This window comes from Fusarium keratoplasticum, chromosome 4 (assembly GCF_025433545.1).
Source record: "Fusarium keratoplasticum isolate Fu6.1 chromosome 4, whole genome shotgun sequence".
Taxonomy (NCBI): Eukaryota; Fungi; Ascomycota; class Sordariomycetes; order Hypocreales; family Nectriaceae; genus Fusarium; species Fusarium keratoplasticum.
In genome coordinates, this window is record NC_070532.1 from 5,053,025 (window position 1) to 5,072,523 (window position 19,499).

At 35.5% G+C, this 19,499-nt stretch overlaps 4 protein-coding genes across 4 annotated transcripts; 1 reads left to right on the forward strand and 3 right to left on the reverse strand.

Annotated features, from left to right (window-relative positions):
- Positions 1-10,757: 10,757 nt before the first annotated feature.
- On the reverse strand, positions 10,758-12,250 carry NCS57_00658400 (uncharacterized protein; the record flags this gene model as incomplete). Its single annotated transcript, XM_053056467.1, has 2 exons — positions 10,758-11,883; positions 11,943-12,250. The coding sequence occupies 2 exons, from the start codon at positions 12,248-12,250 to the stop codon at positions 10,758-10,760; spliced, it is 1,434 nt and encodes a 477-aa protein (XP_052915422.1).
- Positions 12,251-13,077: 827 nt separating this feature from the next.
- NCS57_00658500 (2EXR domain-containing protein) lies at positions 13,078-14,026 on the reverse strand (the record flags this gene model as incomplete). The annotated part of the gene is made up of 2 exons (XM_053056468.1): positions 13,078-13,095; positions 13,166-14,026. 2 exons carry the CDS (start codon positions 14,024-14,026, stop codon positions 13,078-13,080), a joined length of 879 nt encoding a protein of 292 aa, XP_052915423.1.
- A 1,649-nt stretch (positions 14,027-15,675) lies between these two features.
- NCS57_00658600 (uncharacterized protein) lies at positions 15,676-17,377 on the forward strand (the record flags this gene model as incomplete). Its single annotated transcript, XM_053056469.1, has 2 exons — positions 15,676-16,190; positions 16,246-17,377. 2 exons carry the CDS (start codon positions 15,676-15,678, stop codon positions 17,375-17,377), a joined length of 1,647 nt encoding a protein of 548 aa, XP_052915424.1.
- A 495-nt stretch (positions 17,378-17,872) lies between these two features.
- On the reverse strand, positions 17,873-18,663 carry NCS57_00658700 (uncharacterized protein; the record flags this gene model as incomplete). Its single annotated transcript, XM_053056470.1, has 3 exons — positions 17,873-18,403; positions 18,453-18,521; positions 18,574-18,663. The coding sequence occupies 3 exons, from the start codon at positions 18,661-18,663 to the stop codon at positions 17,873-17,875; spliced, it is 690 nt and encodes a 229-aa protein (XP_052915425.1).
- Between the last annotated feature and the right edge of the window lie 836 nt (positions 18,664-19,499).

Below are 19,499 nucleotides of genomic sequence, written 5' to 3' on the forward strand. Positions count from 1 at the left end.
AAAGTACTAAATAAAAATAATAAAAATAAAAAATAAATTACAAAATAAGAAAATATATATATTATTATTTATATAATTATAAAAGTCTAAATTAAAGCTATTAATAATGCTATTAAATAATTTTTATAATATAAAGGGTAAGCCTTTAAGATTATTTTATAACTAAGCTTATAATATCTTAAATACTTTAATTATACTCTTAGCTATAATATCCTCTTAATAAGCTTAAATATATTAGGCTTATATTAAATATTTATTACTAATAGTATTAAATTAGCTACTAGGTAATTAAATAATTTATAAAACTTAATAAAAATATTACATGGCTTTATGCAAACCTGCGGAACATCGGGTTTACATGCCCCTACCCTGTTAGAGGGGTAATATAAAGGGATCCTTTATATTTCACTATAGAAGATATTATCTTAATTCTAGTAAGCTTTACTATAATATAACTATTTTACTTACCTAGCTTTTTATAACCTAAGAAATTACTAATATAATAAAAAAGCTAGGAGATTCTTAAGCGCTAAAGGTATTAATATATATAAAAATAATATAATTAAAATAACTTATTTTATATTAATAATAGCTAAAGGGTATAAATATAAGGTAAATTAAAAGTCCTTATAAATATATTTATATATATAAGATATATTTTTAATAATTATTTTTATTAAGAATTAATTTTATATAAAGCTTTATATAAAATCTAATTATAAATATAGCTATATAATACCCTTAATAATTAAAGAGGTATACTTATATATTACTTAGCCTAAAGTACCTTAAGCTTAATAAATTAATTTAATAATATATACTTAATAATTCTTTAAGCTCTAAAGAGATTAACTTATAAGGTTTTTAGATATAATTTAATAAGCTTATAAATACCCTTATAATATAATATAATATATTATTTAAAATAGAGGTATTAATAAATTTATATCTTAATATATTACTTTTTATAGAGATCTAGCTAGGTTTAGATAAAATAACTTATTTTATTAATATATTTTAAGATATAAAGCTCTTTAAGCTTTTTAAGATTTTTATTATAAATATCTTTTATTATTAAGATAATAAACTTATATAAAATTACTTTTTTATTTATAATATTTATAAATTATTACTTAGCTTATATAAATATAAATATTTTTAATTTATATTTTTTTAAATTAATTTTATTATTATATTTATCATATATTTATAAGGCTATTTTAAGTTATTATATATTTATATTTACTTAAGATAAAAATAACCCTAATAGGCTTAAAAAATAAAATAAAATATTTATTTTTTTAATAAAGCTTATATATATTTTATTTATTATTAAAATTATTATTAAAATTACTATTATTTATATATTTATATAAACTAAGATATATATATTATATATTTAATTAGATAAGTTTAATTAATTAAATCTATAAACCTTTATTTACCTTTAAGTCTAGTATTAAGCCCTAGCGCTAACTCTTTTTAGATTTAAACTCTAATACTAACTCTAAGAACTAATCCCTCTAAAACCTATAATACTAATAACCTTTATTTCCTAATATAATTATGCCTATAGCTATATAACTAGATCCTAGCTAGCTATAATAAGACTTTTTTAATCCTCTTATTTAGTAATATAAAAGATTTTTATAATTATTATAAGTATTATAACTTATACCTTATATTAGGTATTATTTTTTAAGTCCTTAAGGAATTTAATATCTTTACTAATAAGAACTTCCCTTTCTTATAACTTATTTTTAAGAGCTTTTAATAAAAAAAAGTTTTTTTTTTAAAAAGTAAACTTTTTATTAATATTATAATTAAATAAAAAAAAACTAAATAAAAAAAAACTATAATTAAAAATAATAAATTTAATTAATAATAAATTATTATATTATAATATATATAATAAATAAGTTAGCTATATAAATAAGTTAATTATTTTTCTTACCTTATAAGATTAAAATTATAATAAAAATACTATAAATTATTTAATTAATTAAAATTACTTATTATATTTTTCTTTAAATATCTTAATTATTACTTAATAAGTCTTTATATTATAGCTAAGCTAATTATAAATATTATAATATTAAATCCTTAATTATATTAACCTTTCTTAATTATTATATCTTAATAATTTAGCTATTACCTATATATTAATATCTATTTAATTAATTATTTTTTTTTCTCTATTATTATAACCCCTTTTTTTTACAACTAGGTTTTTTTTACCTTTTAGTATTAATTAAGTATTTTATTTACCTCTTAAAGGTCTTTATTCTTAATAATTAATAAAATAACCTAATATATAATTATCTTTATTTCTTTCTTAAGAGACCTTAGGGCTTTAAAGATTAACTCTAAGGAGCTATTTTAGTGCCTTCTAATTTATTTTTTAAGGTATTTAGATTAAGATCTAGCCTTAAGTATAATCTTTAGAGTCCTTAAGACCTAAGAAATTAAGGGCTTAGATCTCTTCTTTAATAAATATTAAAGTTTATAGCTATATATTAAGCTTTAAGATTATAATTTCTAAATTAAGAGAAATAAGGCTAATTCTTTTAAAAGCCCTCTTAATATTTCTCTCTATTATAATAACCTTATATATAATATAAAAAACTAAAAAGAATTTAGTTTTTAAAATATAAATTATAAACTATTTAATTAGATATTTTATTTCTTAATTATAAGCCTTTTTAAATAGCTTAAAGTACTTAATATTAAGTAATTAAAATAAATAAAAAAAATAAAATAATAAATAAAATTAAATAAAATTTTTTTTATAATATTTCTTAAAATTAATAAATTAATAATTTTTAAAGTTATTAAGGATTAAAAAATAATAAAAATTAATTAATTAATTAATTATATATTAATTAAAATACTTAAGTTATTTAAAATTAATCTTATTATTAATTTAATTATTTTAGGTTATTATAATAGCCTAATTACCTAAGAGATTATTTTTTTAATATTAATTAATAAAGTAATATTAGCTTATATTAATAATAAATAATTAAATTACTTAGCTTTTTATATTAATTACTTAAATAATTATAATTTATTCTTAATTTCTAAGCTATATTAATTTTAGCTTTAAATACCTTTTTATACTTATAATAATTATTTTATTTATAATTATATCTATAAAAAAACTAATCTTATTAAAGTTATAAATATTATTTAATTAAATATTATATTTTATAATTATATTTATTATAAGCTAAACCTAATTATAAATAATAATTAAATCTTTATATTTAGCTCTTTAATAATTATATTTCTAAAAGAAATATATCTTAAGGTCTAGATATTATTTAATAAAATTATAAGCTTAATATATATTAATTAATAATATATTATAATTAATAAGTAATTAATTAGCTATTTCTTTTAATATTATAAAGCTAAGAGAGAAATTTTTATAAATCTAAATTAAGAATAAAATAAATAAAGATTTATTCCTTTAGATTAAATAGCTAATATAACTATAAGATAATATTATATTAAGACTAAATGCCTTTATAGCGATTTATAAGAATATTATAATTAACCTTATAGATTATTATAGCCTATTAAAAGCTAAGTTTTAATTAATTTTTATAAGCCTAAAAAATAAAAAGTATTCTAGCCTTATAATTAATAAATAATATATTAAGTAATTAAGAATTAATTAATTAAATTAAGAAGATATTAAATAAGAGATTTTTAGCTAACTTACTTATATAGCTAACTTACTTATTATATATATTATATTTATATTAATATTCTTAAAGCCTTTATTTAATATTATTACTTATAGCTTATTATAGGTATTTTTTATATTTTTATTATAAGAGAAAAATAATAAAGGCTTTTAATCTTAATTCTTTAAAATACTTCTTAGAAATTCTAAGTCTTTAATAAGTTATAAATTTCTAAAAAAAAGAAAAATAAAATTAAAGTTTAATAATTATTTTACCTAAGAGATCTAAGGGTTCTTATAAAGAATTTCTTAGGAATTTCCTAGGAATTCCTTAGCCCTTCTTATTATATAGTTCCTAAGGAATTTTATTATATTTATAAAGCTTATAGACCTCCTTGCTAAGATTATCTTAGTTATATTAAAAGGTATATTAATAGGTATTAGCTATATTACTTTAATTATCTAATTAAAAGTCTCTATAGAAAATAGCTATTATAATCTCTTTAATATATTATTAATAAATTAATTAGTTAGTTATAGTTATTATTAGTTATAGTTAAACCTTTTCTTATAAGGATAATAAAAGTAATTTTAAATTCTTTAAGTAATTAAGAATTATAATTAAAAGCTTAATATTAAAGAGGAGAGCTATTATATAAAAAGAATTCTAACCTCTTTAATTAATTAAGATATAAGCTATTTATTATAAATAAAGCTAGCTTTAATATATTATTAAAGCTATTAATAATTATATAAATAAACCTTATTAATTTAAGCCTATTAAGGCTTCTAGCTTTAGGTATAAAGCCTTTATTATTAAAATTACTAAAATATTAATTATAATACTTTAATTTCTATTTTAAGTAATATAAAATTATATAATAATATATATAATTTATTATAAATACCTTAAGATAAGATTAAAAATATCTTAATAATTTTAAATATATAAATATTATTATTATAACTTAATTATTATTATTAAAATAAATATAATTTTAAAAGCCCTTATTTTTAAGCTTATTAATAAGGATATATATATTATTTTAGTCTTAAATAAGATCTTATTTATCTTATATAATATAATTATAAATATCTTTATTATAAAAGGCTATAAGGATAGGTTATATAACCTCCTAGGGAAATCCCCTAGGATTTCCCTTATTAATAAGCTAGGGATTTCTAAGGGATTTTTACTAAATACCCTAGCGGAAATCTAAGGGAATTTCCTAAAAGGGCAAGGATTAGGAAAGGGGGAAAAGCTTTAGAAATCCTAGGGATTTCTCTTAGTAATTCCTAAAAGAGATTTTTATAAAAGATTTTTATTTCCTTAGTAAGAAAACTATAAATCTTATATTAAATATATCTTCCTTTTAGAATTATATTTTATTAAAGAAATAAAATATACTAACTATATAGCCTAAACTTTTAATATATTTTTCTTTAATAACTTTTTAAAAAAAAGATCTTATATACTATCCTATAATCTTAATATTATAAAAAATAATAAGAGTAAATAATTAATTAATAGAAATAATAATTATACTAAGAAAGAAAGCCTAAATTTCTTCTTTTTTATTATAATTAATAAAAAAAATAATAATTAAAAGCTATAGCCTTTAACTATTTTCTATATTTAAGAAATTACCTAATAGCTTAAAATAGCTTAGTACTTATTTCCCCTAACTTAATATAATACTATAAACCTAGTTTATTATTTAATAAGATTTTATATATAAAGCTTATAAGTCCCTAGAGGCTAGTTTTTAATATTAATTTTATTATATAATAAATATAATATATATAATAAGTAAATTAGCTAATTAAGTAAATTAATTACTTTTTTAAACCTATAAGCTAAAAATTATAATAAAAATACTATAAATTATTTAATTAATTATAATTATTTATTATATTTTTCTCTAGATATCTTAATTATTATTTAATAAGTCCTTATATTATAACTAAGCTTATTATAGATATTATAATACTAAATATTTAATTATATTAATTTTTCTTAATTATTATTTCTTAATAATTTAGCTAACGTACATGATAAGCATATGCACCAAACAAGTATGTGCACCAAAAATCCCTCAATCATCACCAATGCCATTTGATCAATTAATTATCAACCAAAAATCATGCCTCAACTCTATTCTGAACGTCAAGTCCTTCTTGCGCTTCAAGCTCTCCAAAATAACCCAAATTTAAGTCTCCGAGGCGCTGCTAGGCTATACCAAGTTAACTATTGGGCCTTACGTCGCCGGCACAATGGCATTCAATCTCGACGCGATTGGATTCCTAAATCACGCAAACTATCTAATCTAGAGGAACAGATCATTATTCAGTTCATTCTCGACCTGGATTCGCGAGGATTTCCCCCGCGACTGCGTAGTGTTGAAGAAATGGCCAATCGATTGCTCGCCGACCGCGACGCGCTACCCGTCGGCAAGCGCTGGGCTTCCAACTTCGTTAAGCGACACCTAGACCTCAAGACGCGTTTTTTTTTCGGAAGTACGACTACCAGAGAGCTAAGTGCGAAGATCCAGCTATTATTCGTAACTGGTTTACGGTTGTGGCGAACGCAATCGCGAAGTACGGCATCCGATTAGAAGATATCTATAACTTTGATGAGACTGGCTTTATGATGGGTATAATTCAAAGCGGAATGGTCGTCACAGGCACAGATAGGCGTGGAAAGCCAAAATCAGTGCAGCCTGGAAACCGGGAATGGATTACAGTCATTCAAGCGATCAATGCGGAAGGCTGGGCGATCCCGCCGTTCATCATCGGCGCGGGCCAATATCACCTCGCCAACTGGTACCGAGAAAGCAACCTCCCGGGCGATTGGGCTATTGCGACGACCCAAAATGGCTGGACCGATAACGAGACTGGTCTAGAGTGGCTAAAGCACTTTGACCGGTGTACAACCAATCGATCAATTGGTTCCTATCGTCTCTTGATCCTCGATGGCCATGAAAGTCATCATTCTATCGATTTTGAGAGGTTTTGCCAGGATAACAACATTATCACGCTCTGTATGCCACCTCATTCATCTCATCTGCTTCAGCCCCTTGACGTCGGGTGCTTCAGCGTGCTCAAGAACGCTTACGGTCGAGAAATTGAGCATCTGATCAGATGCTCTATAACCCACGTTTCGAAGACCGAGTTCTTTCCGGCCTTCCACGCCGCATTTCAGGCCACCATGACACAAAGAAATATCAGATCAGCCTTCAGAGGAGCCGGGCTTGTTCCTCTTGACGCGGAAAGTGTGGTCTCGAAGCTTGATGTGCAGCTACGGACTCCAACGCCGCCTGAGGAAGTGGCTGAACCCTTGACCCCTTGGGTCTCAAAGACCCCAAAGACCGTGCTTGAGGCTCAATCTCAGTCAGATTACCTCGAGAGACGAGTTATAACGCACAAAGTAGCTCCCCAGAGTCAATTCTAGAAGCTATACGGTCTTCTTCTAAGGGAACAAAGATAGTTATGCATAAGGTTGCCTTACTCGAGGCTCGGGTCAAAGACCTTGAACAGGCGAATGAGATACTAAGCCGGCGCCGGAGGGCAAAAAGGACCCGACTACAGAAAAGAGGGGTAATGACGGTAGAGGAAGGACGGCAAGCAATTGATCAAATGGATGTTGATGCGCAGGTAGTGGCGGAATCGTCGAGAAGTGGTGGTCAAGGAAGGTCGGCGCGACCGGGTGTTCGGCGTTGTGGTGTCTGCGGCAAGCCCGGCCATAATGCAAGGACCTGTCAGGTAGTAATTGAGACGTCTGGGGAAGAGTATAGTGAGTAGTTTTAATTGATCAAATGGTTTGTGATGTTTTTATTGCGGCTTCTATCTTATGGGTACAGGAAAAGTGGTGCACATACTTGTTTGGTGCACATGCTTATCATGTACGTTATTACTTATATATTAATATTTATTTAATTAATTACTTATTTTTCTTTTTTTATTATTATAATTTTTTTTATAACTAGGTTTTTTTTACCCTTTAGTATTAATTAAGTATTTTATTTATCTCTTAAAAGTTTTTATTCTTAATAATTAATAAGATAACTTAATATATAATTATTTTTATTTCTTTCTTAAGAGACCTTAGGGCTTTAAGGATTAACTCTAGGGAGCTATTTTAATACCTTTTAATTTATTTTTTAAGGTACTTAGACTAAGATCTAGCCTTAAATATAATCCTTAGGGTCCTTAAGACCTAAGAGGTTAAGGGCTTAGCTCTTTCTTTAATAAATATTAAAGTCTAAAGCTATATATTAAGCTTTAAGATTATATTTTCTAAGTTAAGGGGAATAAGCTTAGCTTTTTTAAAAACTTTTTTAATATTTTCTTTTATTATAATAGCCTTATATATAATATAAAAAATTAAAAAAAACTTAGTTTTTAAAATATAAATTATAAAATATTTAATTAATTATTTTATTTCTTAATTATAAGCTTATTTTAATATATTAAAATACTTAATATTAAGAGATTAAAATAAATAAAATAAATAAAATAATATATAAAGCTAAATAAAATTTTTTTTATAATATTTCTTAAATTTAATAAATTAATAATTTTTATAATTATTAAAAATTAAGAAATAATAAAAATTAATTAATTAATTAATTATATATTAATTAAAATATTTAAATTACTTAAGATTAATCTTATTATTAATTTAATTATTTTAAGTTATTATAATTACTTAATTACCTAAGAGGTTATTTTCTTAATATTAATTAATAAAATAATATTAGCTTATATTAATAATAAATAATTAAATTACTTAGCTTTTTATATTAATTATTTAAATAATTATAATTTATCTTTAGTTATTAAATTATATTAATTTTAATTTTAAATATTTTTTTATATTTATAATAATTATTTTATTTATAATTATATCTATAAAAAAACTAATTTTATTAAAGTTATAAATATTATTTAATTAAATATTATATTTTATAATTATATTTATTATAAGCTAAAATTAATTATAAATAATAATTAAATCTTTATATTTAGCTCTTTAATAATTATATTTTTAAAAAAAAATATATCTTAAGCTCTTAATATTACTTAATAAAATTTAAAGCCTAATATATATTAATAAGTAATATATCACGGGCAATAAGTAATTAATTAGCTATTTCTTTTATATTATAAAACTAAGAGAGAAATCCTTATAAATTTAAATTAAAAATAAAATAAATAAAGATTTATTCCTTTAGATTAAATAGCTAATATAACTATAAGATAATATTATATTAAGACTAAATGCCCTTATAGCAATTTATAAAAATATTATAATTAACTTTATAGATTATTATAATATATTAAAAGCTAAGTTTTAATTAATTTTAATAAGCCTAAAAGGTAAGAAGTATTCTAGCCTTATAATTAGATTATAATATACTAGGTATTTAAGAATTAATTAATTAAATTAAGAAGATATTAGATAAAGGATTTTTAGCTAACTTACTTAACTAGCTAATTTACTTATTATATATATTATTTAAATTAATATATAAATAAGATTTAATTTCTCTTAATTAAATATTAGTCTTATAAAGTTATTAATTTATTAATTTATTTTATTAAGATAATTAATAAAATATTAGATATATTACTTAATTAAAGCTAGCTTTAAGATAATACCTTAGACTTTAAATATTATTATAAAGGCTTTTTTTTTATTATAATAAAAAAATAATATTTTATATAATATATTATAATTTATTATTATTATTACTTTAAGGCCTTAAGGGTAAAAATATATTTTATTTTATAATTATAATTAAAAATAATTATATTTCTTTTATTAAAAGTCTTTTTTAATTTCTTAATTATAAAGGCATAGCCTCGCGGCATAGCCTAAGTATTAATAGCAATATATAAATCTTTACGGCTATAATATTTACCCTTAGGAGAGAGGGTATTATTAGCGAAAGAGTAAGAAGCTATAATTAGATTTATTAAAATAAAAAAAAAAAATTATAAATAGAATTAATATTATAGAAGCTACTAGTTATTAAATTAAGGCGATAAAAGCTATTAATAATTAAATTAAGAGCCTTATTTAAAGGGTATTATTTTTATTTAATAAGGCTATATTACCTCTTATATAATAGATCTTATTTATATCGCCGGCGGTGTGATATATTATATAATCTTATTTGCATTGCCGGCGGTGCATATATGACTTGCCTACTCCCTTGTGTCTCTTGCAAAAGGGTAACTGGTATAGGCAGAGTCTATATACAGCCTAAATACTCACATAGGCCCAAGTGCTTCAACGACGTGCTAAACAACCACTATATTAACGAGAGGAGCACACTAAGTTGGAGATTTTTTAGGGTAGCCTCTATGCATCATTTTCATCCGCCTCGCCTTCGAGATTATCCTCCGCCAGCCCATCCCCCAAATCGGCCCCGGGGTCTGGTACGCCTAGCATCTCGCCCACAGGAGCCTCCCCAGACATGGCGGCCTGCCCTTGTGCGTGTCGCTCAGTCTGTGTATCGGCTGTTTCAGATGGTTAGATGGATTGATGGAGGTAATTGGTTCATAGCTAGGGAAGCAACTACAATATTACCCATGGGCCCATGAGAGGTAATCTACAATACTATGCAACTACTACATATCGAGTAGCAATTGATCCCAGTTGGCGAATTTGTGATCCCTTGCTCGAATTTCTCTTGGCCCTCTCGATTTGCTCTGCCACATTTGTATCCATCTCGAGTATAGCTGCCCAGCGATCCATGGTTTGGCCCATCTTGAGATTCGATGAATGGAACCAACCCTCTCTCCACGCTATATTTGCAGTGCGACCGGCCCCCTCAATCCACAAGTGCCCTGATAAGACTGATATGGATACTATTCGTCCACGTCAGTCCATAGCCTCTCAGCTGCACTCCTCAATCACACCTAAGACGCATAGCACCGTGGCGCACCTGAGATTAAGCTCTCCAATTTATACTCTTGTGTTATATATACGTTACCCTACTGCTAATCACGATAGGACTTAAATTATGCCATTAATAATCTATAGAATACTTATACTCCGTTATAATTCCTCTTGAAAAAAATCCAGCGATGGAGTAACATCTGGTAGAGACTTGAACTTGACTAAGTCCGCCCAGGAACTCTCACCCCCCGACTTCCACGATGCATACCGTACCTCATTCTTCCCCAGCGCAATTAAAACCACCCACCCGTTGAAAATCACTACCTGTGGCGCAGCGGACGCACCCACGCCGAGATCCTCCCACTCATCCGCCCACGCGCTCCCATTATAATGCATGTGTTTGATCCGCCCATCCCTGCCGAGGGCCACAGCATCCATCACACCCTTGGACGGTGACACCACCGCGGGCGTACTCGTCACATTACCGCCCAGCGCCTCCAGCTTCGAGTCCTCGTCGCCCGTGCGGCTGAAGTGATACACTTGATGGTCCTCCCCCACACCAAAGAAATCTACTCGCTGTGGGTAGTTGACAAAGGAGACCAACGCCGGGTCGCCGATGAAATGACCACCAATGTCCCTTGACTTGGACCATCCGTCGTCGTCTGTGTAAAAGCGATACCAGAGGGAGCCGCTGTCGCGGTCGTACCAAGCAATGTCCTGGGTGATGTTGTAATCGCGGCAGACGATACCTGGGGCGGACCTTGCTGGGCCGGTGTTACTGGTCCTGAATTTGCCATTGCCGTCCGATGTGCTCCAGAAACTATTCTTCTCGATGATCCAGTCGTTCTGGGTGATGTTGTGACTCTCCAAATCCGTCGTCCACATGTCAATGCGGTTATCGGCTACCTTGCACAGGATAGGCTGACTGTCCGCACCGGAGGCAATCTCCTCCCAGCCAGACCAGTTGCCATCTTGGAAGTGGAGGCCGTAAATAGTGCGATCTTGGGAGCTGAGCGCAAAGACGTCGAGGCGGTCCTTGCCGTCGGGCTTCCAGGCCATGGCGACAGGCTGGGTCAGCGTGCCGGTCTTGAACAAGTCTTCCCAGGAGCTATAATCGAAAGAGGAGCCGTTACCTGAACGGTGCTGTATATTGCCGTTAGAGGAGCGAATGAAAACATGCAGCTCATCTCTGAAGGCTGCTGTGGCAATGACTTGGGGGCAGACGGCGCCATTGCATAGCGAGGCTGGGTCAACGTCGACATCATCTGTGGTTTCTGGGGCATTGCTGTAATCGGTCGGTAACTAAACACGATACAATGGTGAGAGGCTTGGTACAAGACTTACTGTGATGCGTTCTTCAAGCCTACGGCAAGCCCGACGACAAGCCCAATAACTGCGAGCAGGGAGCCAGCTAGGATAATCCATACCCTCCTCCGTTTCCACCTGGGCCCGCGACTGGGTATCTTCTGCTTTGCGATGTGCGCCCCGGATTTCGACTCTGCTGATGAAGGGTCTAGCTCAGGATAATTCTCCCGGTCAGGCTGGATCAAGTACATGCCCGCCCGATCGTAGGCGACCTCTGGACCTGAACCCGGCACAACTTCCGGCGCATCACCGTACTGTTGTTCTGTGTCCGACGCGGGTTGAGCCATGGTAGGCTTGTGCCGCATGAGATGCGGGAGGCTTAGGGGACTTTATATTATGACGGGTTTGGACCACCTCCAAAGACAAATACGGAGATCGAATTTGGAAGAAACGGAGATGAGATGGTGCGGGGGTTACGGTGCGTATTAATAAACGAGGCTGCAGATACCCAGCATCTCAGCCGCAGGGTCTAACCAAATCAGCTGAAAAGTTGTTGGCCTACTCCCCGTCAAAGGGCTCGAAGAAGCGGGGGAGGCTCCTGAGCAACTCAACGGTGTTGGGCTATATAACGGCTTATAAGAGCATTCTCTGACGACTTTCCCGACGAGGCTGCATGTTTGACTAGGTAACCTGGGGCAGATCATCACGCAGCGGTTCTCGAGGATAGGGTGGAAGACGACATTGACATTGCCGTCGAAAGTCATGCGAAAGCGCTGGAGTTGGCTGCAATGCGCTACTGGCACTACCCTAATATCTTGGAAAACATATCTTCGAAAGGCCAATTTCGTTGCTTGGGCTATACTTGTAACGAACATGTGCGGTTATTTGCACTTGTCTGTTGTCCCGATACTCTCTGGTCGAGGATCGCCGAAAAATTCAACATTCTCTCGACAAGAGCACACACTGTGACGATAGATATGAATGCTTGAAGAGATAATTCTTAGTTTTGGCATTTCATGTCTATCTTCCTCATTATTAACGCTGAGTCCATCACCACCTAGCATCACCAGGATCTCCATCCGAAACAACACCCAAGTTCAGAAAAATTCGCAAGCCAGAAGTCCTACCTGCCGTGGCAAGCCATATCCCAATCCCTCGAGATCTAGAAAGCTATTCATGAGAGCACATCGAACTATGCGGACAAAGCTTATCGAGTCCCAATTCCCATTGCTTGCATGCCTCTCAACGTCGTCACCACTCACTCTCTCGGTGTACTTCCAGTTCTCTAGACTGTTGGGGGAGCATTCTACCTCAACGAACCGCTGACCTTGAAGATAAAAAGTGGCGCTTTCCCTGTTGCGAGATGAAGACGGCTCAGCAACCACTTCGTGTCTTCGTCTGAGGGTATAATCGATAAACCATAGCTTATCACCAACGGCATGGTACCCCAGTGTAATAAGAACTTTGATGATAGCCTCATGTTTAGGGTTGGAGAAATCAGATAGGATGTATTCCCACCACTTATTGTATTCCAGCGCGATGTGTTGGAACCCTTGAAAGCCCTGCCAACGGGCTCCAACGCGAGCATGCCAGCTAATATCGCCTGGAGTCATCATGCTTATGTTCTGAGGCTGAAGGATGAAGAGATCCCGGTTCGGCAAGACGGTAAAGAAGTAGGGGTCTTTACCCGCAAAGTAGCCTATTGCTGGCATATCCAGTTTCCGTACTGCCTCATGTCGGAATCTCTCGGGGTCTTCGTCGTGCAAGGATCGCCACTTGGGAAAGCCGAAATGGCGTTGTATAACGTGCCTCAACTCTTTGCAGACAGTCCATAGCCCCCCATCGATGAGGTACGTCGAATAATTACCCTGGTTCTGGGTGATTTCCGTACTGTGGTTCCCGGTAGGGGACTTTTGCTCGCGATCAGGGGCGGCGAGACGTAGGGAACCCTGGCGTGTGTGACAGGCAATGATATCAATATTCTCATCTGTGCCGTTGCCTGAGTTGGGCTTGTAGAGTTTGAAGGTGTGGACACCGGGGAGAGATGGTCGAAGCGCGAATTTCCATATCTGCTCCCGAATATCCCAGGGGAGATAAACGAAGCGATGGAACGTGTTGTTCATCTTGGGATGCTGGGGTGTTCAGACCGACTTGATGGATATAACGCTTGGATTTTTGATAAGGGGAGATAGATCTGAGAAGGGAATCTGGAAGGCAGTCTCTATTTATGTTTCATTTGGATTATCAACGTTAGGATTGGCTTTTTGCGGCCCGAGTCACCTAGCCTCAACAGATGCAGCACGCAAACCTTGCACTTCGAGGTAAAGTTTTCAGACACTTGCCAAAGTCCGAACTATGCTATCGATAGCGAGAAGATACAGGTGAACAATAACTTTATAGCCAAAAGATCCCCCGATAGCAGAGTAATTAACCGCCTTGGCAGGCCTTAATATTGCAGCTAGGTGCCGTTGATCCTCGGCGGGTCTCAAGGTGAGATGTCCTGAGAATTATCGCAATTCACGCATCGGTCCCTGTAACTTGAGTGTCATACTCTTCATGCTTTCTGACGGAAAACATGGGGAGGTGGAGGTTAGCTTTCAACTTGAGAGTGCATCAATAGATCGGCTGGTTGAACTTGAGATACAGGCAAAGACAGATTCAACCTACCAGCCGGATCCAAACTAATATAACGGGCTCGCTAGAGATTCTCGGCTGCTTGACGTCTTTGATTGACTACCAAAATGTCTTTCCGTCTTACTGGTATCACGATTGAAAGACGTGCGTGCATTAGTCTAGGCATTATCTTTTTACAACTCTTACCACTTGCCGGGATAACTCATCTCTCTGTTATTCTTCCCTAAGAAGCGATGGAAGGCCCACATTAGTAGCATATTCTAGAAAGATGGCTTTCTCGGCTCGGTAGAAGCTTCGCACAATGTATAGTGATAGAGGATGCGCTCAAGTATATCGAATATAGTCTATTCATTGGTCAAGTTGCAATCTCGACCAGGACAAACCTTCTTGCTGATAATATAGTTATTTAACTTTAAAATAAACCCGGTACTGCCAAGACTGAGTAGCCAAGGCTCGATATGGGGAGGGGCCATGGATGATCCTCGTTTGCTCTCCCCGCTTTCTCCGAGACGCGAGCGACGATTTTCGCCTAGCAAGGCGGGAAAGCCTACTCCAGGATGGGGTGTCAGTTACTATGAATCGACATCAGTACCTATCTTCATATCATTTCTTGCCATGTAGGTATTGCATGCTTCGATCCACCCATTCCAATTCTCTATCAGTCGAGCTGCCTTGGGGGTACATACATAAGAAGGATGGATTATCTCGCACAAAGCTAAACCTAATTCGTCCTGCTGTTGTACAACGAACAAACGTGCCACAAATCGGGCATGGCCAAGTCTAAAACTGGGCTCACCCAACACCTACCTCCTCCCTCCATCTCAGTTCAAACTAGCATCTTTTTGCCACAAACTTTGAGCTCAGAATTGTCACAGCTTTACTAAAGCTGAGGTGAAGGGATATATCTTGGTAAGACGACCCGAGCCTGGGTCGATTCGTCCCAAGATAGCGATTCTGACGCGACCTGGAGAGGACTTTGGAGTTTATACCTCTCGTCAACACTACTGTGAACCAGGTCTCAAGTGTGTCCTTCAGGACTCAGATTCCCTCCGGCACTAACGGTTCCTGGCTAGTAGAACATTCCTTCGTCGATGAGGCGATCAAGTTCACGCTGCATTAGCAATATCTTCTCGGTACAATGTCCACCCCTCAATCCGGCCGAAACAACTACCAACCCGACGTCGCTTCAGCGGCAGAATCACGCACCGCATGGGAAACACCGCCACTAGTGGCTGTGTTGGAGGCTGTTCCGGGACCAGACGGTTTTCGATCGGACGATGCCAAGGTCATATTGACACTTCTTTCTTTTTTATCAACATCCGACCCAATCTCCCTGGACCTTCTCTCTCATGGGGCTGCAGCACGTAAACGATGGACCACACTAGGCGGAATCGAAGAAGTGGACGCGGTCCACGCTGGTCTTGCTCCAGAATTACGCAACTTGCTATCAGATGGCAAAAGGCTGGAGAGTGTCTTTGATGGCCTGTGTCTATCGTCGGTCGTTTCGATGGACAATGACGAGAACTATACCTTGGATGAAGCCGTTGCGAGCCGTGTTCGCGAGGGCGTGCCTGCAGAGGACCTACCTTTTTGGAGGTGCCAGGCCTTGGTCGTTTCATATCGAGCAATCCCATGGAAATACATCCAGCCTGCGTGAGTCCAAGCCAACAAATGAGGGGACTGGGCGTTCATTCTAACACCGGCATAGGACTTCAAATGCAAAGCTATTCCTACCGCACCTTGAGCATACTCTGCAAGCCTTTCAAGATCACTTCGACTTGCTACATACGAGCACTAGGATTGACCTTGCGCTCACCCTTGTCGAGGCATCTCGATTTCCCACTATAGCATGGAAACGCTCTGTCATTAGCCAAGCGGAAATCGCCTCGAGCGGCCTGGAGCACCCATACTTGGATTGCCGCATCGCACAGTCACAGAGTCTTCTCAGTCGGATTGCCGGTGACATGGATTACGCCACCAAAATCATCAGCAAGTCCGTTCAACCCAAGGCCGAGGTGGATAAGAGAATGAATTCTGCACTCGGCCAAGCAACTATTCAGCGTTCTTTGAACTGTATTCAAGTAGAAGACCTCAAGACCGCGAAGACACTACTTGAACAATGGACACCTCTGGACCAGAATTCATCACCAATCGAGCAAGTCACCGTCTTCCGTAAAGAACTATTGCTTGGGAGGGTTCTGCGCTTCCTCGGCGTATTCAAAGAATCGTTGTTGCACCTTGATCAAGCACGGGAAACTGCAGAGCATGGCAAGGACCTTCTGTTCGATGAAGATCTCTGCGATCTTACCTGTGAGCATGCCGATACGCTACGAGAACTCGACGACCCTGGAGCTGCCGAACATCATCTCCGCGCAGAAATTGCCAGGCGAGGTCAGAAAGGTCTCTCCTCAGGAAGGCCTCGTCTCGAGATATCCCTAGCGGAAGCCTTGTTTGCTCAGGAACACTTTCAAGAGGCGGAAAGGCTTTGCTTGGACATTCAGTCCCGCCCCGGCCTCCTGAAGTTTGAGAAATTACGCTTGCACATCACACTTGCAAAAATACGCCACGTCCAGTCTGATAAGGAAAGTGCTCTGTCGTACTGGCAAGAAGCGATGGAGGAAATCGGTAAATTCCAGCTAACCAACGGCCGCACAACGCGAATCATCGTCATATCCATCTGCGACGCGCTGAAAGACCTTGGCCAGACTTCGCTGTTGAACGAATACATGAAGCAGCTGGAATCGCTGGGTAAAATGATGAAACCGGGAGGTACTATGTATTGGATTGCAGGTATGCGGCATTGGTCAGAATACTTGGAATGTCGAAGTTCGCGTTCCTAGTTACATATAGCCCGATTGTATAAACAAAAGGCGTGGAGCACCCTCTTTTTGTCTTTTTGACCTTGGGACTTCTCTTCTCACTAACACGGAGTATTGGTGTAACAGCGAAGAGCCAGAGTGACTCGTTTGGGTACTCGCCCAAAACGATGCATATGTATTCATGCCAGTCATTGTTCCAACCACCGTTTGCAAAGGTGGCCTGCCAGCGAGGTTCCCAAAGTAGCCAAGGTGTTCTTTGTTATAGTTGAAGCCCGGCCCTGGATGGATTATAGGAGTCTTGGGGTAGTGTTCTATTGGCGCTCAGAATAGACTCAGCTTATTGCTGTCTCATCTTAGCCTAGTTTTTAGATACAAGTATTTCCTATTGATACATGTTTTTATGACGATATCCCATACAAAGATTACCTGTCAAGATTTGAATTGGCTAGCCCTTGACCACGTATCTCTTGCCTCTCGTCAAGAGCTCCGAGGCTCGTCCAGGAAGGCATCAGCACTTCAGTTACAGCCAGCAGCGTTGGCCTTGCCTCCTTGATGGTGTCTAGCAAAAAGCCCCATGATGCCTCTCTTGTTGTTGCAGGCATTGCCAGCGTTACCAGCGTTACCAGCGTTACCAGCGTTACCAGCATTACCACCAGCGGTGTTTCCAGTAGCATCAGCAGCGGCATTGCCATTAGCGTTACCGTTAGCATTGCCAGCAGCGTTACCATTATTGCCTCCGGCCGCGGCATTGCCAGCACCCGAAGCAGCGTTCCCATTGGCATTGCCACCCGAGTTGCCGTTGGCGTTACCAGCTGCATTGGCATTGTCGTTGCCACAGGCATTGGCATTTCCAGCGCCAGCAGCGGATTGGCCGTTGGCACCGTTTGAATTGCCTTGGTTTCCCTGGTGATGCCGACGGACAAGGTCTTCGTCTCTCTTGCTGTTGCATCCGGCAACCGCATCGGCATTGGCGTTGGCGTTCTGACCACCTTGGTTGCCCTGGTTGCCTTGATTGGCTTGGTTGCCTTGGTTTCCCTGATGATGAGGCTTCATATTATTAGCATAGTGAAACCAGAGCCATGATGTTTAATCTCACCTCCCGAACTTCGAGACTGCCAAAGAGTGGAAGACCGCTCACGGGCAGGGCTGCAGCAGCCATCAAGGTCTGTAAATAAGTTAGAATCATGGGGCTGAAGACTTGTGTAGGATAGCCATACCGCGTATTTGCCCACAGCAGCTCCTGGCTGAGCACCCTTGGACAAGGCCTGGGCTGTGAGGAGGCCGATGACGACGTTGGAGAAGTACATATTGAATGAGGGTAGAAAAACTGGCCGGCAGTCGAAAATATTTTGGATAATGAAAGATGGGACTAGCCCTTGAGAATTGAATCAATGTAAGAAAAGCTGAAAAGTCGCGCCGGGCGAAGATGTAGAGAATGTTGAGTGGATGAAGAGTGAATGATTAAACCACATCTCAACAGAAGATTTGAGCTTCTTATACCATTCACCTCCTCGCCTTCATCTCTTAGCAGTTTAGACAGAACCTCAAAATAGAACCTCCCATACCGATCTCTGAAGTGTAGTTGACGCCCTGAATGCCGCGATGCGAGTCTAGTGATGCCGAATTACCGTCCCCTCTGAGGGCCGAATATCCGACTTGCACAGGAATAGAAACGGTTGACACGCTCGCCAAACTTGAGGTTCTCATACTAGGCGGTTTCTGGGGTATTTCCGAAGCAATGGTTCGTCCGTATCCAACCATGAGACTGAGATGACAGATGATGGGTCTTGATCTGCATCTTGAGCGCGTAATAGATCAACTACCAGAAACAACGTTCAGAAATAACGTGATTCGTGGATATATCCCTCTTTCCCCATGTTTCTGCTAGCCACAAGGTCTTATTAACGTTTCGGTGTACCCCTAGCCAATACAAGACACTAGGTGCTTCAGGTTCTCTTTTGCAACCAACCCCTGTTACAGATGACCACCCCAACCACCATTGTCCTATTGGTCAGATTTGGAGTTTTCTTTCCCAAGTGTTTTATCCTGATGGGACCTGCTCGCGTTGATAGGTGACTCTGTTTGGTTTCGCCAAGCGAGTTTCGACATTGCGTTTGAGGTCGCGTTTGCTACCTACGCGACT